We start from the raw sequence: 20064 nt of genomic DNA, 5'->3' as shown, positions 1-20064 counted from the left end.
AAGATGGAGAGGGAGACCTTGGGAGTGAGTGATCCCAGCCCCAGGCCAGACCACACAGCCCAAGGTACCAGTGCCAGGAAGATAATTCCCCATAACTTCTGGCTATAAAAACCAGTGGGGGTTGGGAGGGTGGAAGAAACTGCCAGATTTTCAGAAGACTACACTTAAAAGTCCCACATTGTCTTAGAATGTACACAAACCCACCCACTTTGGGACTTAGCACCAGAAAACAGCTGGAATGGTGCCAATCACACACAGGGAGTAGGCTAGGTGACTAGAAATGGGGTGAGTGCCAGAAAAACCTCCAGAAGCCAGGCAGTGGCACTGTCCCCCTCTCTGCTCTCTCCCCCAATATGGAGCCACAAAGTGGTGAAGCAGGTTGCCCCACCCTGGCAATTACCTAAGGCTCTACCCTACACAATTTACAGATGCCTTTTCTACAATAGGCCACACCACTAAGACGGGGAGTCAAAGCAGCTCTACCTAATACACAGAAACACAGAGAAGCTGCCAAATTGAGGAGACAAAGAAATATAGCCCAACTGAGAGAAAAGAACAAAACCCTAGAAAAATAACTAAACCAAATGGAGATAACCAACGTATCAGATATAGAGTTCAAAACACTGGTGATCAGGATGCTCAAAGAATGTATTGAGTACAGCAACAACATAAAGAAAGAAATGAATATTACACTATATGAAATAAAGAAAAATCTAGTGGGAACCAACAGTGAAAGGGAGGAAGCCAGGATTCAAATCAATGTTTGGAACATAAGGAAGAAACAACCATTCATCAGGAAAAGAAAGAAGAGACAGGAATTCCAAAAAATGAGGAGAGTATAAGAAGACTCTGGGACATCTCCAAACATGCCAACATCTGAATCATAGGGGTGCCAGAAGGAGAAAAGGAAGAGCAAGATATTGAAAGCTTATTTGAAAAAAAAAAAAAACCCCACCTAATTTGGCAAAGGAAATAGACATACAAGTCCAGGAAGCACAGAGAGTCCCAAACAAGTTGGACCCAAAGAGGACCACACCAAGACACGTCATAATTAAAATGCCAAAGTTTAAAGATAAAGAGAGAATCTTAAAAGCAGCAAGAGAAAAGTAGAGAGTTACCTACAAAGGAGTTCCCATAAGACTATCAGCTGATTTCTCAAAAGAAGCTTTGTAGACAAGAAGGGATTGGTAAGAAATATTCAGTGATGATAAGCAAGAACCTACAACCTAGATTATTGTATCCGGCAAAGCTATCATTTGAATGGAAGTGCAGATAAAGTGCTTCCCAGACCAGGTAAAGCTAAAGGAGTTCATCATCACCAAGCCATGATTACATGAAATAATTATTACATGTTAAAGCAACTTATTTAAGAAAAAGAAGATAAAAACTATGAACATTAAAATGGCAACAAATTCACAACCATCAACAGCTGACTCTAAAAAAAAACAAACTAAGGAAACAATCAGAACAGGAACAGAATCATAGATATGGAGATTATTGGGAGGGTTAGCAGCTGTGAAGGGGAAGGGGGTGAATGAGGGGAAAGGTGCAGAGATTAAGAAGCATAATTGGTAGGTACAAAATAGACAGGGTGATGTTGAAAATATTATAGGAAATGGAGAAGCCAAAGAACTCACATGCATGACCCATGGACATGAACTAAGGGTGGGGGGATTGAAGGAGGGAAGTGGGGTAGTGGGCGGAAGGGGCCAAAGAGGGAAAAATTGGGACAACTGTAATAGCATAATCAATAAAATATATTTAAAATTTTTTTAAATGTCAAAAAAACTTGGACAATTCTCATTTTAGTAGATGTATAATATACATATAATTATGTTATTGATGTAATCATTTTACTGTTAACATTTAGGGTATTTTCAAATTTATTGGTATTAGATATAATACTGAAATAACTTATACAGAGATTCTTGAATATCACTCCTTATTTCCTAAGATAAAGTCCTAGAGGCAAAACTACTAAATTAAAAATAAATTTTTTTAAATCTTCCCATATATTTTGAAGAATTTCTGTTGAAAACTCTACACCTCCACCAGTATTATAAGAACATGCCCATCCTGCTGCCCCCTGATGAGCACTGAGCACTAGGATGATGTAAGTGGTCTGTTTTACTGAGGTGTTAAAAAAAAAGTAGTAAATATATTGTTTAATTTGGATTTCCCTGATTTACCAGTGAGATGAAATATTTTTAATATTTCTCACATGTGTACTTGTTATTTGCATTTCTGTCTGCTAATGTCCTTTTGTCTATGTCAAGTTTTTTTAATTGTCAAGAGCTCTTTATATTTAAAGTAATTTTTATGTCATAGCTGCTGAAGATGCTTTTCTAATTGTTATTTTTTTATTTTATGGTACTTTTCAAAATTTATTTTTTTGTTTAAAAAAAGTCAAACCCACAGAAAAACTGAAAGAACAATGAGCACCCAACTGCCCTTTACTTAGATCACCAAGTGTCAACACCTTGTTACCCGCCCTTCGTCTCTCTGCCTATGACTGCAGTGTAGTCTTGTTCTCTCTCAGCGGGGTCTGAGGGCCTCTCTGTAGTAACCCACGAGAGAGTGGCTGCAAGTGCTTCAGTAACTAAGCAAAACTGTATCTTCTGATCTACTGTCACCATTTAACAGGAACCTCTTCTTGCCCTCTCATTGTTTCTCATTATTATTTATTGGATTTGTTCTTGGTTTTTTTCCCCTGCAACACTAGTACAACAGAGTATAAAATGAAGATGTCTGTTCACTTCTGACAGTTTTGGTGCAGATGGCAGTCACCCTCCTAGTACCAATAAGCAAAGCGTGGTCATTAAAAACAGTGCGAGCAGATCGCACGAGCAATAAGATCTGTGAAAGCCAGTAATGATAAGTGGAAGAACCACACTTAGACACAGAAGGAGAATCATTGCCAAAGTGGGGAAAGTAGTGTAACCTATTTTGAAAACAATGTGAAAGCATTTTAAGCTCTTTGGAGAAAATATGCCAGTTTTGATAATGTACTTACCACAGTACAAAATCTCACATTTGCTGGCATCCATTATTATCACTCTGTGTACCTACTGGTGTTTGTTTCTATGAGTCGGAACTACCAGATTTTCCCTTGAGCAATACTTTCTAAAAAGGAGAAACGTGTTTTGTGAAAATCAGCCTTTCTGTCTTTCAGGCAGCTCTGGTGTAGAAGACAGTAGATGGCAGACATTTGACACAACCTGAATCTGAGTCTCAGCATTGACCACCTGTGTAACCTGGGGCTTGAAGGAGTCCTAGTTTTCACATCTTTTAAAGGAGAGGGTAAATATCTACCTCGTGGGTTTTTAAAAAGTCCTTTGCAAACTGTCAAATGTTATAACAATACTGATTATGATGAAAGTCATGATAATGAGGATAATTATTTTGTGTCTGTTATAAATCGTTGTTAAAGATATAGGGATAGTGGACATTTGGAATGAACTCACCCAATTTCCTGGATTTTCTTAGACAGAATGAAGCCCCATATATCTGAACAATGTTGATTCTCATTTATTCATGGGAACTGGGTGCTTTGCTGAGCAATAAAAATCTATAGTCTTTATGATGTACCAACTCCTCTCAAAAGGAGTTGCTGCCCTTGACATTTGGATTCTGATATCCATCAGACTCACAGTTGGAGAAGATATTGGCAATTCTACCAGCCTGACTGCCAAGTCCCACTCCGGCTCAATCCCAGTGCAAGAGGCTTCCTCCTTCATAGAATCAGGGTAACAGAATTTCCAGGACCAGGCTCTTTATCATACAGAGGCAAGCTATCTATGTGGCAAAAAGAACACTGGTTCTAGAAAATCAGGTTTGGCCCTGGCTGGTGTAGCTCAGTGGATTGAGCGCGGACTGTGAACCAAAGCATCACAGGTTTGATTCCCAGTCAGGCCACATGCCTGGGTTACAGGCCACAGCCCCCAGCAACCGCACATTGATGTTTCTCTCTCTCTCTCTCTTTCTCCCTCCATTCCCTCTCTAAAAATAAATAAATAAAATCTTAAAAAAAGAAAAAAGAAAGTCAGGTTTGTCCCAGGAATTCCAAGCACACAGTATCTGCTTTAGGAACACCAAGAGTGTTTGTTAAAATGCAAACTCCAGGTCCCCATTTGGGAGCCAGTGAAAGAGGACTGCAAACTGGAGTGTAAGAACCATCACTCTTGACCTGTGGTCTCTCAAATAGGGTACCCACATAACAGGAGATGTATAAGACAGTGCCATTAGTTGTGTGAGAAAAGTAGAAGGACTTATTGCATAAAATAAGAAATCTAACCCTGGCTGGTGTGGCCCAGTGGATTGAGCACCGGCCTGTGAACCAAAGAGTTGCCGGCTGGATCCCAGTCAGGGCACATGCCTGGGTTGTAGGCCAGGTCCTCAGTAGGGGGCGTGTGTGTGAGAAGGAACTGGTCAATGTTATCTCTCACACATCAGTGTTTCTCTCCCTCTCTCTCTCCTTCCCTTCCCATCTCTCTAAAAGTAAATAAATAAAATCTTTGAAAAATAAATAAAAATAAGAAGCTATTTCCTACTATTTAATATTCGGCTTGTCACTGCATCCCTCGAGCGGTCATGTCACCTGCAGCTCTAGAGGCATTCTGGGAATGGGAGCACCGAATTGCGGGGCGTGAACTGTGGCACCAGCATGGACTGGCATGTTTGCTTTTGAAGCATCAGAATGGACTGCAGCTCACTCGTGCAGTGAGTTCGTGGATTGTATCATCTAGCTTAAGCCTGAAAAAATGGACAGGTGACTTTAAAAGATTCTTTCAGAAAACACACTTTGCTTTTGAAATATAATGACAGCAAGCATCAGTGAAAAACAAGTAAATGGCAAAAGTGATGCTTTAACATGAGCTTTTTGTTAGCTGCATTTGAAAGTAAAGATGATTATAATCCCATTGAATTTATGAAAAGTCAGTGCCCACAACCCCAAAACATAAACATTTTTCAAAGAGTAACTGAAATATGGACTTATATCTAACCAGCACTAATGCTGAATCTCACCTGACTGCGGAGTAAGATTTGGGATATTAACTATAGTCAGTATACAGTCATCATAATTACTGAGATTAAATAACCAGGGCAGTATAATTAATAACCTTTTTAGAAAGAGAAGGGAATTTTGTTCTGCTAATAAAGTAAAAATTATTTTTAAATGTTCATTTCATTTTAATCTCATTAAAAATTTTTTTTAAAGATTTTATTTATTTATTTTTAGAGGGGGAAGGGAGGAAGATAGAGAGAGAGAGAGAAACATCAATGTGCAGTTGCTGGGGGTTATGGCCTGCAAACCAGGCATGTACCCTGGCTGGGAATCGAACCTGGGACACTTTGGTTCCCAGCCCGCGCTCAATCCACTGAGCTACACCAGCCAGGTCATTAAAAATTTTTATGTTGGGCCCTGGTCAGGTGGCTCAGTTGGTTGGAGCATTGTCCCATACACCAAAAGGTTGTGGGTTCGATTCCTGGTCAAGGCACATACTTAGGTTGCAGGTTCAGTCCCCAGTCAGGGCGTGTAGAGGAGGCAACAGATCAATGTTTCTCTCTTACATGGATGTTTCTCTCTCTAAAATCAATAAACATATCCTCAAATAAGGATTAAAAATTTTCTTCTACGTTGGTATATTTTATAATGTATTCACTCTGTGTGACAATCAGTATGTAATTTACAAATAAATATATACACATTATGGCCATGTGGAATAAAAAGCCAGATCCAGCATTTGTCACAGCTTCAAAGTTTCATGAAACTAAGTCTCTCCTCTGATCTCCTAATCAATGTTGAGACTAAGTAACCTGTTCCTTGGTAAGTCATGTCATCGGTAATTAAAAACCACCTTTTTTACTTGGGTATTTTAAGGGCTTTGTCATGGAGCCTCAGAAGAAAAATGCAATGAATTGGCCGGTCTTACTCCTCTCAGGTGTGAGAACCTGAAGGAATTCTGAGTCCTGTAACCTATGTTGCGTATAATCGCCTGGCAGACTCTAAACCCAAACCAATCTCTTCCTGACCATCTCTGGGGGCGCCCCTGCAAGCACAACACCAGGCGTGATTGTCTGCCTGAGCATGTCAGTCACAGGTGACAGTCCCTGATCTCCTGGGTCTCCTGTCTCCCATTTCCATCGACTGCTGCTGCTCCTCCTCCTCCCGGAGCCACTCCCTTTGCCTCACGCTTGGGCTCCCAGGGCCTGCCTCAGGCCAGCTCACTTTGAAGACCTACTTTGGACTTTGTTCCAGTTTATGACCTTGGCTCATCTCATTTCATTTTCAAATTACATGCCCCATCAGCGCCACACAGCCACAGCTATGACTGAGATGCTCCTGCCATCTCTTCCAGGCTTGTAAGGCTCATACAAATTTACCAGGCGTCCCATCTTCCTGATAGGAGGGTTGCTGGTTACATTATTGTATTAAATAGAAAAGACGGGATCCAAGGACCACTTCTGGGAGACAGCTCCGTGCCCCAATTAATGTCTTCCTTAACTCTTGCAGAGACCCTAATAAAGGCCAAGGACACTCACTGATCAGGGGAAAGAACTGTACAATTCAGTCTTTGTCAGAGTCTTTCTGTTTGCTGCAATCACTACCTCCTTTGCTCTTTTCAGCTGCCAGGACCTGCAAATCTACAGCCTGGGGTCTCTGTTCTCTGTCAAGGTGAGGACAAAGAGAACGCTGGAGGCAGGAGAATGTTCATTGGAGTTGGTGAAGACCCTTCTCCTGTTCACTTTCCCCAACCCCTCCATTCTGGGGCTTTCTAACTTACTGTCTGCATGCCCCATCCTTGGGCCACACACTTTCTTCACCTCTACAGACCCCCTGGCTGCTTATTTATATCAGCCTCCCACTTTGCCCTGTTGGGTCCTCTTGATTTTGAACTAAGAGTCTATATAAATTGGTAGAGTAACCTCCAATATTTCCCTTTCCAAGAATCCCTTTTGTTATTTCCCTTACAGTTTCCTTGTTTCAAAACATTGTTTATATTAACCTACTTACAGGTCACATTTTTATCCCCAAATTTAAAAATTAAAGATATAAATGAAGCCCTGGCTGGCATAGCTCAGTGGATTGAGTGCAGGCTGCGAACCAAAGTGTCACAGGTTCGATTCCCAGTCAGAGTACATGCCTGGGTTGCAGGCCATGACCCCCAGCAACCGCACATTGATGTTTCTCTCTATCTCACTCCCTTCCCTCTCTAAAAATAAATAAATAAAACCTTAAAAAAAAAGATATAAATGACTGGAAACTAGACATCATCCCTGGGTCGCCTCTACCCAGGGATGTCGGATGCCTGCGGCACCACCTTCACATGGGGGAGGGGGAGACAGGTGCACTGTAGCCCCACGGTTTTGCTCCCACTACTGTGTGCTAGGACTGGCTCTGTCCATAAATACCTGCAGTTCTCCTGCACTGTTTCTGAAGCTAGACCTCATTGTCTGATATGACTCACTTATGCTTGATCTTCGAATAATGAGATCTTCAAATGTCATTTTGTTCAACAGTGTTTCATTATGTTGATGAGAAGAAAAAAAAATTGATTCCCAGCAGGGGCCACTGTGTGAAATTTGCACATTCTTCCCATGTCTGCATGGGTTTTCGCCAGGTCCTCTGGTTTCCTCCCACATTCCAAACGTGTGCATGTGAGGTGAACTGGCACATCTGTATTGTCCCAGTCTGAGTGAGTGAGGGTGTGAGTAGCGCTGTGACGGAAGGGTGTCCTGTCCAGGGTGGGCCCGGCCTCCGGCCTGGAGCCCTGAGCTGCCCGGATAGGCTCTGGCCCCCCACGCCCCCAAACTAGAATGAACAGATAGGACAATAATTATCTTGTTTTTTCATTACTCATATGTGTATGTATAGCTCACATTTATTTCAATGTTCAATATTAGAAGCGTTTGGGTCTTTATTTAGAAGTTTAGTGATGTTTTTGTGACCAGAAATATGTTGTAGGAGTTTAACTCTTCTTTATATCAATTAGCCTATGGTAAAATTGGTTTTGTTGCACGCCTTTGTTTCATTAAAGTCGCAGTTTCCAAGACCCTGTATTCCTTAAGTGAGGACTTACTGTGTGTGTTTATGATGCAAATACAGGCCACCGAGTTTTTAAGCTTAGTACACACCTTAATTTACAAACACTGAAATTCAGGAGGCCAATGTGTAAGAAGGTCCAAGGTGAGGCAAGGTCAATTCTCTTCAACTCAATTCTAATTTTAATAAATCATCTCTGAGGATGTATTACACGATGGATATTTCAAGCAACTTTCATTATTTTTGTTTTTTTACCCCATACCAAAATCATCTTTACGATACAGCACATGTGCTAAAAGCTGTAAAGAAAGACCTGTGGGATGCGAATAGCATAGAAACTGATTTGCATTCAAACAAACTGTTATTGTGTTGAGCATTAGAGCTCAATAAAAGTAACCCAAAATAAAATTTATTAAAGTCCAAATTGTGCCACTAACTTCTTTTTTCATGTAATAAACATCCTTTATAAAATATTTGCAAAACATATTTTCCATTAACTCTTTATCAGACCTTTTACTGAAATCGGTAGGACAGACATGAACACAACCAATAAAATTTGGCCTTTGCAGTTATCTCACCTGAGTGAGCAAAGTTACTTTTTGTACTTATTTGGGATCCTAAAATGGCTATTTTACTTACCATTTGGAAGTGTGGGGAAAATGTAACTTATCATCAATAGCAGGAGTAGTTGACACATGATGGTTTACAATATTTAAATACTTCTCAATGTGAATCTGTCACAGAAAAGTTAAAGTTTAGGTCATTATAGTGGACTCAAGGTACTCAGCTAATTTACTTCATTTCATTAGGTTAACACTCTGAATCATGTCATTAAGCCAAAAGACAAAACACACTATGCCTACATTTATTACATGTCTAAGGTATAATTAGACATTTCAAGGCCAAGTCACTCTATCCTAAAGGGCATAGTAAACAATTGGGACTCAAAGCTTGAGCAACCCGTAGCACCCTTCCCAGATGAAACTATTCACAACAGTCAGGAAGTCGCTTAGCCAGGTAAATTTACTACGCAGTACAGATATGGAGTGATGTCTTTCTCCTACAGGGACTTCAAGCAAGCATCCCAGGAAAGAATTTGGCCTCCAGATAACAGATAATTTAAAGTGGGCAACCCAAAGACTCCAGCTGGGGCCCACCCCTCACCCTCAGGTGATGAGGGACAATGGTGTGCTGGTCTGAGGGCGGTGCAAAATCCTCCACCTCTCTCACAGCCTCAGGAGCTGAGGGATGAAGCTGATTATGAATGAAAATCTGAGGCAAAAGCAAAGATACTGACAGAGGCCTAGCAGATGGGGACGACCCTTACTTGGACCCATGTACCTATATATCCATGTTGTATTTTATATACTTTAAGTTTTTTAGAAAATTAAGAGGTAATAGTATATAGTTTCAGGCATACAACATAATGGTTTGATATTCACATTTACTGTGAAATGATCACCACAATGTCTAGTTACAATTTTTTTTATTTTAAGATCTTTTTAAGCTCTAATCTCTTAGCAACTTTCAAATACATAGTACAGAATTTTTAACTATAGTCATCTTGCTATACATTACATCCCCAGGACTTATTGTTTTATAACTGGAATTTGTATACTTTTTGACCATCTTTACCCATTTTGCTCACTCCCACCTCTGGCAAGCATCAATCTGTTTCTGTATCTATCAGGTCAGGTGTTTTGGGGAGGGAGGGTTGAGGAGTTAGATTCCACATAATATGTGAGATTATACAGTATGTTTTTCTTTGTCTGACTTATTTCACTTAGCATGATGTCCTTGAGGTCTATCCATGTTGTCTTAAATGGCAAAATTTCATTTTTTAAAAAATATTTTATTTTCAGAGAGCAGGGAAAAGAAGAAGAAAGAGAAGGAGAGAAATGTCAATGTGTGGTTGCTTCTCATGTGCCCCCCACTGGGGACCTGGCCTGCAACCCAGGCATGTGCCCTGACTGGAGATCGAATCGGTGACCCTTGGATTTGTAGGCGGGTACTCAATCCACTGAGCCACACCAGCCAGGGCAAAATTTCATTTTTTATGACTAAATAATATTCCATTGTATATACATATGTATATGTGTATGTTTTTCTTTATCCATTAAACCATCAATGGACATGTAGATTGCTACCATGTCTTGGCTATTGTAAATAATGCTGCGATGAATGTGAGGTGCACATAGCTTTTCAAGTTAGTGGTTTTTTGTTTCTTTGGACATATTGTAAATGAATATTATTCTTGTCTGAGGATTGGATTCCTACTTTAAGATATGTCTGTAACAGTGATTTTCAACCAGCATGCTGCAAGAATTTTTAAAACAAATACCTGACTATTTAGTCAGGGCCACTGACCTCTTTCCCCTTAGACTGTCAAATAAATAATCACAACAGCCAACACAACAAAGCCATCTGGTGTAAATGAATCAAAAGTATACCTTTTATGTCATATTGGCAAAAAATATATCATTTTGGTGTGCCGCACAATTTTAGTAATTAGTTTGTGTGCCGTGAGATGAAAAAGGTTGAAAATCATTGGTCTAGCCTTGGTTGGGGTGGCTCAGTGGATTGAGCACTGGCCTGTGAACCAAAGAGTTGCCAGTTCAATTCCCAAGTTGCAGACCAGGTCCCCAGTTGGGAGTGTGCAAGAGGAAAATCAACAGATGTTTCTCTCACATATTGATGTTTCTCTCCCTCTTGTTCCCTCCCTTCCCCTCTTTCTAAAAAATAAATAAAATCTTTTAAAAAAGAAAATAAAAAGGAAACCATTGGTCCATAATAATGAAGTCCCAATTTATTTCTCTGTTCCAAAATTTGGTATATTTCTTTGATTTTACCCATTGGGTTACAATATTACAAAAATAACTATTCTCAACTCTCTATGATGTATTGGTGTGAATCCTTTTTAGTCAGGCATATTGGACTAATAGTGATCATTTTTAAAATTCTTTTTATCAAACCACATGTTAGAAGTTATCATTGCATAATCTCACAGTATCAATATTTTTAATTCATTCTGGAATGTGACAGGTGTGAATCAATCAATCATTTAATATCATTATTATTTAAAAAAAAACAGAAAAAGTTCATAATCACCCTAAATCCACCTCTGTTATAGGATTACACAGAATCCTGTGAGAACCACAATTCTTTCCTTCTGGAGAAATCTTTGTCTCCTTCTGGTTTTTAATATCCAAAGTTCTACTTACTTTTAACCCCATTTCAGTCCTCTTGATTGCTTTTTCAAGACTCTGAATGTCTAGAGTTCCTCCTTTTTCCTCAAGTGGGAATTTTGCTAATTTCTCCTTTAGTTGATAAAGGTCTTCATGGACCTGTAGGTGTAAGAAAATATGAAATATTAAAAGAATACATACATAGTGCATCTAAAACATCTATTTTAAAGGTTTTCAATATGCTTGAGTTGCTAAAGACAGTAAGTTTGATTTTATGATATTCATCGAAAAGGACTGTCTTTATGATTCTAAGATAGTCTTTACTAGAATGTTCCATTACTGTCTTAGATTGTGAAATACTAAGCTTTCATAAAGTTGCCTACTTTTCCTTTCCCCATTAGCAACAAATCCCAGCTAAAACTGCAATGCAAATGGCTTTTGCTTTCTCAGATGGTAGAGCAGTTGAGTCCCTGGACGATAAGAAGTTTGTGCCAAACTCTGATTTCTATTAATTGGTGGAAAGATAAGAAAACAGAACACTTTCAACACAGGGAGGTTCCAGTGAAAGCTTTGCCTTTCAAAAGGCAATTGTAAATATGTTCATGGGGTCTGCTGGTTTTCCATTCTGGCTGGACCGTCCTCACTAACTGCTCAGACGTAGTTTTGTGGGTGTGTGGCCTTGACTCTGGTTTAGATAGTCAGAATGAAAATGATCCATGAAGAAAAAGCAACATGTTATTACTTCAACATTTTCCTTCAAAATGAATATCTTTCCAATGTTAAGCACCCTCAGAATTAAATGGGCATCATGAAATTAGACAATGAAAGATTCTCTGAATTCATATTAGAACTCAAACTTCAAGAGCTAAATACAGATGGCACCAATTATTGTATGGGCTGCTGCCACAAGAAAAACATTTTGTTATGCGAATTTATGGACCCAACACCTGTTTTACCAGTAGTCACACCAATAACAATCTGCAGACTGGGTTGCTGAAGGCATTTTGAAATGGTTATCTTTCTGTTAGTCTAACTGGACTTACGCACATTGATCCAGCCTATTATCGATTACTCTAGAATATTCCCATTGAGCCAAGTATTCAAAAGATCAAAATTTGCATCTTTTCACTGATGGGCATCACAGTCTGGCAGACACATCTGGTCATCTGTGCTCTGCACAAATTGTCATGCAAACCCTTCAGGGCTCGCAGATTGAGATCTGCACACACCTACTGCTTGCTTGTAAGACCCTAAGGATGAAGATGTTCTCCTTTCATTTGTTTTGTCCAATTACTGCTGCAAGCTGATTTACCATCTATTGCCTGAAGACATTTGGAAAGTACAAAGAGCAGTTCAAGGACAAGCCCCACTTCCAGACCCCTACGGATGCACTGAATTTCCTTCATGTAGCTGTAGTACTTGTAGGTTCCTGTGTCATTCTGTAATTATGCCTGGCAAGTGCTGGAGAGAGTGAAAACTGCCCGAATTACTATCGGGGAACCAAAGGTCTGACTCCTTCATCTGCCTCATGTGAACAATTATACTGCTTCATAGAGCTGCGAGATACGTAGAGGTCTGGTACATAGTAAGAATCGGTAAAGAGCAGATGAACATAATTCCTTGTTTTCTCACTAGTCACATGATGTCCGTGTACACCATCCACATTTTCTCTAGTTTCTTCACTGAGAGAAAATAAAAGAATTATTTTCTGTTGTAGAATTGTTGAATGCAAATGGGGAAATGTGTGTGACAATGAATGAATATAGGCTTTGGAACCAGACAGACATAAACTAGAATCCTATTTCCTCTTTTACTACACTAAGCTTGGTAAATTTGCCAAGCTTTTCAGAGCCTTGGTGTTCTCATCTGTAAAATGGAGATAAATAGCTACCTCTCAGAATAGTGGCAAAAATAAGGTGAGTTTAAAAATACGTCAAGTGTTTTGTTTGGGGCCAGCCACATAGAAGGGCACCAAACAAATGTTAACTCTCCTCTCCTGAATAGTGAAATCTAGTGAAACTCCTTGCACATAACTGGCACTTATAAATGTTCACCAATTTGAATTACTCTCTTAATCTTTCTCAAGAGCTTTTCACATTACTTTTCTTGCCAGATAGTTTTTTCTCCCCTCTTAATATCTGCACATCTGTTTGTACAATTGCATTGGTGACAAGCACTGTTGAAAATCACCACACTTGGGTAGGAAAAGTAACTAAGTTCTAAATCTCTTCAAATAGGCCCAATCTACTATACTGAAACTTTACATGTCACCCATCAGTTCTGTGATCATCAAATGCATTGCTTTTCATACATTTTGAAATTTATGTGGAGGAAATTATTGTTTTGATAGTTTGGGGACAGGATTGCTTAATAAGAAGCTCTTGAAATATTTAATGCAGTAAAAATTTGCTCTCAAATTTAAAAGAGCCATGCAACCAGACTCCAGATTGTCCAAAAGCAGTCTCATAATTCCCATTTTACTCATCTCTGCTAAAGAGATGGTGTGGCTGAATCATTCTCATTTTTATGTTGTATGCTTCTGGCAACCCAGAAGGCAGGATTGGTAAGAAAGACAGCGCTAATATCAAGGTGTCAACTAGCTCCAATATTTCCAAGGTTGGTGTTAACATACAACTGTTGGATTTTTAAAATCAACTGTTGGATATATATAAAAACAATTTGATTGCCTAAGCTAACAGTAAAGGAAGTCCACTTCACAATAACGAGAGATAACGTAGCTTTGGGGAAACTGAATCAACTTAGAGGTGTATGTAATCCAAGCTATGTGTCATACAGAAGAGAAAGCTGAGGCCCAGAGAGGTGAAGGGACATCAGTACTGTGACGTGTATCCCAGACTGACCAAATAGCTACCCCTGGGTCCCATTCTGAAGTGAAAAGACTTCTGGCTGCATAGTCAGTACACTATTCCAAACCACAAGGGGAACAGCCCCTGGGAAGTAGAATTATCTCAAGAGAAGGTGTGAAATTAGGCATGAGAATTCTCCCTGAATTCTGGTTTCTGTTTTAGAGTTGTCTCAGGCCTGTAGAAATAGAGAAAACTACAGAGGAACTTAATTGCTCCTGTAGTCAAATAAAGTATACTGTTGGGAAGAACTGGGTTTTTCTGGGTAGGAGTCTCCATTAGTGTTTCAATTGTTTGGGGTCTGTAAATATGGGCCCTGGACTTGCAAGCTGGTATGTGTAGTGAATAATTAACCTTACCTAAAGAGAGGCCTAGCCTTTGATCTTACATACTGGGGGGTGAATTGTAGGCCCCTAAAGTACCCTGCTTGAGAGGAGTGTGTTTGCTTGGAGGCTTTGGCCACCACAGTCTAACAATGTGATTTATGATGGGGTTTTGAGCCACACTGTATCAGTTCCAACCTTTAGAGGAACCGAAGGCTAAAAGCATGTCTAACCTCCGGAATGGCTGGGGATGAGTGTCAGTCATGTGGGATGGTGTGCAGTTGAGCCGCAATAAAAACCCTGGACACCGGTCTCACGTGAGCTTCCCTAGTCGACAGCACTCTGTGCACATCGTCACACATTGTGGCTGGGTGGAGGTAATGCCGTCTACGATTCCTTGGGGAGAGGGCGACTGGAGACTCTGTTTGGACCCCTCTTGGACTCTGCCCTATACATCTCTTCCCTTGGCTGATTTTTGTTTGTATCTTTACGCTATAACACTGTCATTGTAGACCTAGTGTTTTACTGCATTTTGTGAATTATTCTAGCAAATTGGCAATGTGAGGTGGTCAGTTCTTCCAAATTATAGACCGCTGGTCTTAAGTGAGGGTGGTTCTGCGGACTCCTGAACTTGAGGCTGATGTAGACGTGAGGGCAGTCTTGTGAAGACTGTTTCCTCAGACTTTGCAGTTTGACTAAACTCATTCTAGGGTCATGGTGAAAAACAGGTGAGGTAAGATTTGAGTAGGACTCATCATGGGAAAGGCAGTCTATGAAATTGGTAAGTGTAGGGGTTTGCATTTTAGAAAAGGTAAATTTACAAAAGTTTCTCCTAAGTAGGAGGTAAGAGATAAAAATCCCCGCAGGAAGAAAAATTAGATTCATTACAGATCTGAGTGAGAGTCCTAACAGAGTGACCTTAGGAAAATGACTTTAAGCCTTAGTCAAATGGAACTAAATATGAGTAAAGAGTGATGATACATGCGGGAACATTTTAAAACTACATACGTAAATAATTTATAAAGGTAACTGTCACAGGCTGAGTAAAAACTACATACATAAATAATTTATAAAGGTAACTGTCACAGACTGAGTAATACTTGAGATGTTCTTGATATTTACCCCTTCAGAAAAAAATTATCCAAGTTTTTAAATGTCATATCTGATATTCAAAATTTTAACTTGATTTGCAATCTGTTACTTTTAATATATTCTCCTATATGTGTGTTCCCAAGCAAGGGACTTTTATTTTATTAAGACATAATTGACATTACATTATGTTAACTTCCTGTATACAACACAATGATTTGATATTTGTATATATTGTGAAATGATCAGCACAACAGGTCCAGCTAACATCCATCAGTACAAAGTTATAATTTTTTTCCTGTGATGGGAACTTTTAAGGTTTAGTCTCTTAGCCACTTTCAATACAGTATTATTAACTATAGTTACCATGCTATACATTATAACCCCAGGACTTATTTATTTGCAAGGGACCTTTTTGATCCAAAAAAAATGGGGTGCTTAAGAAAAGCAGCTCACATCTTTCAATTTCTCCTCAAATTTGCACACTTCTCCACTCCCCTACATTCATGGATTCATTTTCTCAGAACACTACATTTTAAAATGATGCCTCGGTGTGAGGTGGACTTTTCCGAAGTAAAGGTTCCAGGGTGAGGTGCATGGTCTTGGTTTCACCAGAGGTGTCGCAGTGCTTCTGGAGCCCAATCTCCCGGGTACGGCACCCAGCGGTGAGTTAGGCTGGTGAGCGAGGTCTGGGCTGGTAAATTTGGGGCTCTCCCGAAACAGTCTGGGCGCAGCGCTCCCAATGGATGGGTGCGAGTGTCCGGCGCTGCAAGGCTCGCCCCGAGGTGTCTAAACTGGGGCCGGGTCGGGAGGGGCTCAGTTCCCACCTGGATTAAGATGTTACCGATGGGGTCGAAGTTTTCAAACTCCTCAGCCATGGTTACACCTAGGAACAGATACCTCCCCCAAGAGGCTACGTCTCCAGGCGCCGAAACCTTTGTGGTGGTAACTCGTTCCCTAGGCAACACCACGCTCCGCCCGGCCTGTCCTACGCCGGTACCGGAAGAGGGGGTAACGGAGGAGTCAGGGCCGCCGGACCTTTCCGAGAACGCGCCCTTCCAGTCAGGTCACCCCTGCGCGCCAGGGCCAGTGGTACAGCCCAAGGCGGAAGCGGCTCCGGGACCGGACCGGCTCCAGGGTGCAGCAATGGCTGCGGGCATTCCTTGTGCGCTTATCACCAGCTGCTCCTCCACCTTCACCGGAGACAGGCTGGTGCAACGTGAGTAGCGAGGCTCCTGGGCGGACCTCGAGGTTCTAAGTCTTGGCGAGAGACAGCCTCAGCACCGCGGCCTCTCCGGGCCTTTGTCCCCGCCGCGGTCTTGCGCTCTTCCCTGACTCAGCGTTGGCTTCAGGGCCCCTCAGACTGCGAGCATGTGCCCTGTCCCCGCAGGTGTCTGCCCCTTCAAGCGTTGCTCTTCTGCTGGCCCCGCCCGCTGTGACGTTTCTTCTAGCCTTTCCGGCAAAGTGGGGCCAATTCTTGCCCCGCCTAGCGCTCTGGTCTTGGTGGGAATCCTTTGCGAGGAAACCAGAGGCACTCTGGAAATTGTACCGAGTTACGCGAGTACCTAGGGCAGGAATTGGGATCTTGTTGCTATCCCTGCTCTTGAGGTAGATAGTTTGTTTCCCCTTGGTTGCCCCTTAATGTATGTAAGACCTGCTAGCCTTGTCCCCCCCCCCCCCCCACTCTGTAATTATTCGCTGCCTTGCCTTCCTCTGGAGGCTCTCCGCTGGCGTTAGTTTTGGGGTATTCCTGGGGCTTGTACTTTGCCTCTGGACCTTCTTGGTGGTTGGCGAACGAAGTGACTCTTAAAAGGAACCGTAGGTGAGAAGACCAGTGTAGTCGAGAGGGCACAGGGCTGGGCCATGGTATCAACTTTTGCACTGAAGGACTCTGGGAAGTTGACTCGAACTCAGGACTCCTGTCCTCAGTGCTGGCCTCGAGTCAGAGCAGTGTCCTTAGCTGTAAGATAGGGGGCACAGTTAACCTCTGTCCTTCAGCTTCTTGTCTGCAAAATGATGATACTTTTCACACGATTGTTGTGCTTAATCCAGAGGCCGGCACATAGTTATCAAAGAACATTCTCTCTCCAACCCTCAGTTTTCTGATTCTTAAAATGGGGCCTATGAACCTGTCTCACAGGATTATTTGAAGAACAGGTGATGAGGCATATTGAGCACTTTGTAAACTTCAAAGCATCATACAACTCTAAACTTTTTACCGAACCTGTCAAATGACAGAATTAGGCAGGATGTCCCTCTAGCACGAATCTATAACTTAGTTACCATTTTTACGATCACTTAAAAAGTTCCTCAGAAGGTAAAAGTTTATAACACTTACTAAATGGTAACCAACTGCTCTAATTATGCCATTTCCTTACCGCTAAGGAGTGCTCCTTCCCATTTTTTTTCTTTTAAAACATAGTTTCATAGAAATACTGCATACTCCTTCAGTAAGATTTAGCATATGGAGAAAAACGTCATCCATGGTCTCATCACCCAAACACAAATACTGCTAACATTTCTGTGCATTTCCTTCCAGATGTTTTCCCAATGCAAAGATTTTTTTAAAATTGTAATTTTTATATATAATTTCAACCTGATATTTAATATATGATTTTAAAATATATTTTATATTTTATATATAAAATTTAAACATTTTATATATGTTTAAATATGTAAAACAAATATATGAAGTTATTAATTTATAATATATTTGATATATGTGGTTTACATAATAGGTATATTTATACAAAATATATTTTGTATATTCTATATATAATTATTCTGAAATTTTAAATTTAATATGTTAGTTTCTATAATATATTACATATAGTGAACATATCAACATTTGCTTAAGATTTCTTGGTGTATTTACCTATTCAAGAATTACAATTGACCCTTGAACAACATAGCTTTGAACTGTGGGATCCACTTACATGTGGATTTTTTCCAATAAAGACTGTATGTGCATTTTCTCCTCATGATTTTCTTAACCTTTTCTTTACTGCAAGAATACAATATATAATAACATAAAACATGCAAAATATGTGTTAATTGACTGTTATCAGTCAGGTTTCTGGTCAGCAGTAGGCTGTTAGTAGTGAAGATCTGGGCGAGTCAAAAGTTATTCATATGGGTATTTTGGTTAGTGTGAGGGGTGGGTTCAGCATCCCTAACTTTCCCACCCCCACTGCATTGTTTAAGGGTCACCTGAATTTGCATTTGGATTTTCATTACTGATATATAAAGTCCTTGTAAAATCAATCTCAAAGATATTTGTTAAGTATTCTCCTGCTTACAGTACTCATCATTTGCTTTAAGGATCAGAATTGGGAGACATGGTCACTTCCTTGAAGGATCTGATACCAATAGTTGGTGAATAGTAACACTGTATTAGGTTGGCCAAAAAGTCCATTATGGTTTTTCTGTATGATGGCTCTAGTAGTGCTTTGTTGTCTTTAACTTCATTAGAAACAATTTTGTTAGGTTGTATTGTGACAGCTGTCATATCAGTGTGAATTTTTAAAAAATATCAAAATTGGTGAATTTTTGTGCAGCTGTTTTAATATTATTAAAATGGAAGAAGATACACATTGTCAGCGTATTATGCTTTATTACTTCAAGAAAGGTAAAAATGCAACTGAAATGCAGAAAAGATTTGTGCAGTGTATGGAGAAGGTGCTGTAACTGATCAAGCGTGTCAAACGTGGTTTGCAAAGTTTCTTGGTACAATTGATATTTTGTCCAAATAATTCTTTGCTGTGGGGCTGTCTTATGCATTGGAAGATGTTTAGCAGTACTCCTGGTTCCTACCCACTAGAAGCCAATGGCAGGAGATAGCCAGCATACTCAAAATATCCAAATCAATAAAGTTACTGGTAAGAGTGGAAAATGTGTCTTTTATTTTATGCAAAAAATAAACAAACTTCTATTGGCCAACCCAATAGTAAGAAGTGCTGGAGCATAAGTTCACATTCTGGGTTTGTATGCACAGAATGTGTGAATGAAATTTGTTATCAATTAGAACGATCTGTTAGCAATTCCTTAGCAATCAGAACTATTTAAATTGAAGGTGGTGATATTGGTGTAAGAAATGATAGAGAATTGCCAGTGATATATATGATAATTTAATTTAAAAAATATATCAAAAACTCATACGACTCAACACCAGGAAGACAAATAATCCAATTAAAAAATTGGCAACGACTTGAATAGGCACTTCTCCAAGGAAGACATACAGAGGGCCCATAGACATATGAAAAGATGCTAAGCATCACTAGCCATCAGGGAGATGCAAATTAAAACCACAATGAGATATCACCTTACACTTGTCAGAATGGCTATCCTTAGTAAATCAACAAACAACTAGTGCTGGTGAGGGTGTGGAGAAAAGGGATCCAACCCTAGTGCACTGTGGGTTGGAATGCAGATTGATGCAGCCACTGTGGAAAACAGTATGGAATGTCCTTAAAAAATTAAAAACGGGCCCTGGCTGGTGTAGCTTGGTGGATTGAGTGCGGGCTGCGAACCAAAGGGTTGCAGGTTCAATTCCCCGTCGG

The 20064-nt window shown here is 40.3% G+C and overlaps 2 protein-coding genes across 3 annotated transcripts in view; one reads left to right on the top strand and one right to left on the bottom strand.

Annotated features, from left to right (window-relative positions):
• The window catches only part of IQCH (IQ motif containing H), a 192313-nt gene extending 175772 nt beyond the window's left edge, over positions 1–16541 (bottom strand). The window contains exons 1-3 of the mRNA XM_036017373.1: positions 16333–16541; positions 11266–11388; positions 8684–8778 (exon numbers count right to left, since the gene is read on the bottom strand). Of these exons, the coding sequence (XP_035873266.1) occupies positions 8684–8778; positions 11266–11388; positions 16333–16383 (269 nt within the window). The 5' untranslated portion in view covers positions 16384–16541. The remainder of the gene's footprint in view (positions 1–8683; positions 8779–11265; positions 11389–16332) is intronic.
• The window catches only part of AAGAB (alpha and gamma adaptin binding protein), a 47183-nt gene continuing 43639 nt past the window's right edge, over positions 16521–20064 (top strand). The window contains exon 1 of one of the 2 annotated variants that reach the window (XM_028508113.2): positions 16521–16724. In XM_028508113.2, coding sequence (XP_028363914.1) covers positions 16652–16724 — 73 coding nt within the window. In that variant the 5' untranslated portion in view covers positions 16521–16651. The remainder of the gene's footprint in view (positions 16725–20064) is intronic. The other variant, XM_036009486.1, reaches the window with a different exon arrangement.

This window comes from Phyllostomus discolor, chromosome 1 (assembly GCF_004126475.2).
Source record: "Phyllostomus discolor isolate MPI-MPIP mPhyDis1 chromosome 1, mPhyDis1.pri.v3, whole genome shotgun sequence".
In the NCBI taxonomy this organism is placed as follows: Eukaryota; Metazoa; Chordata; class Mammalia; order Chiroptera; family Phyllostomidae; genus Phyllostomus; species Phyllostomus discolor.
The sequence above is the reverse complement of the archived record's forward strand: the minus strand, read 5'-3'. Positions and strand labels throughout refer to the sequence as shown.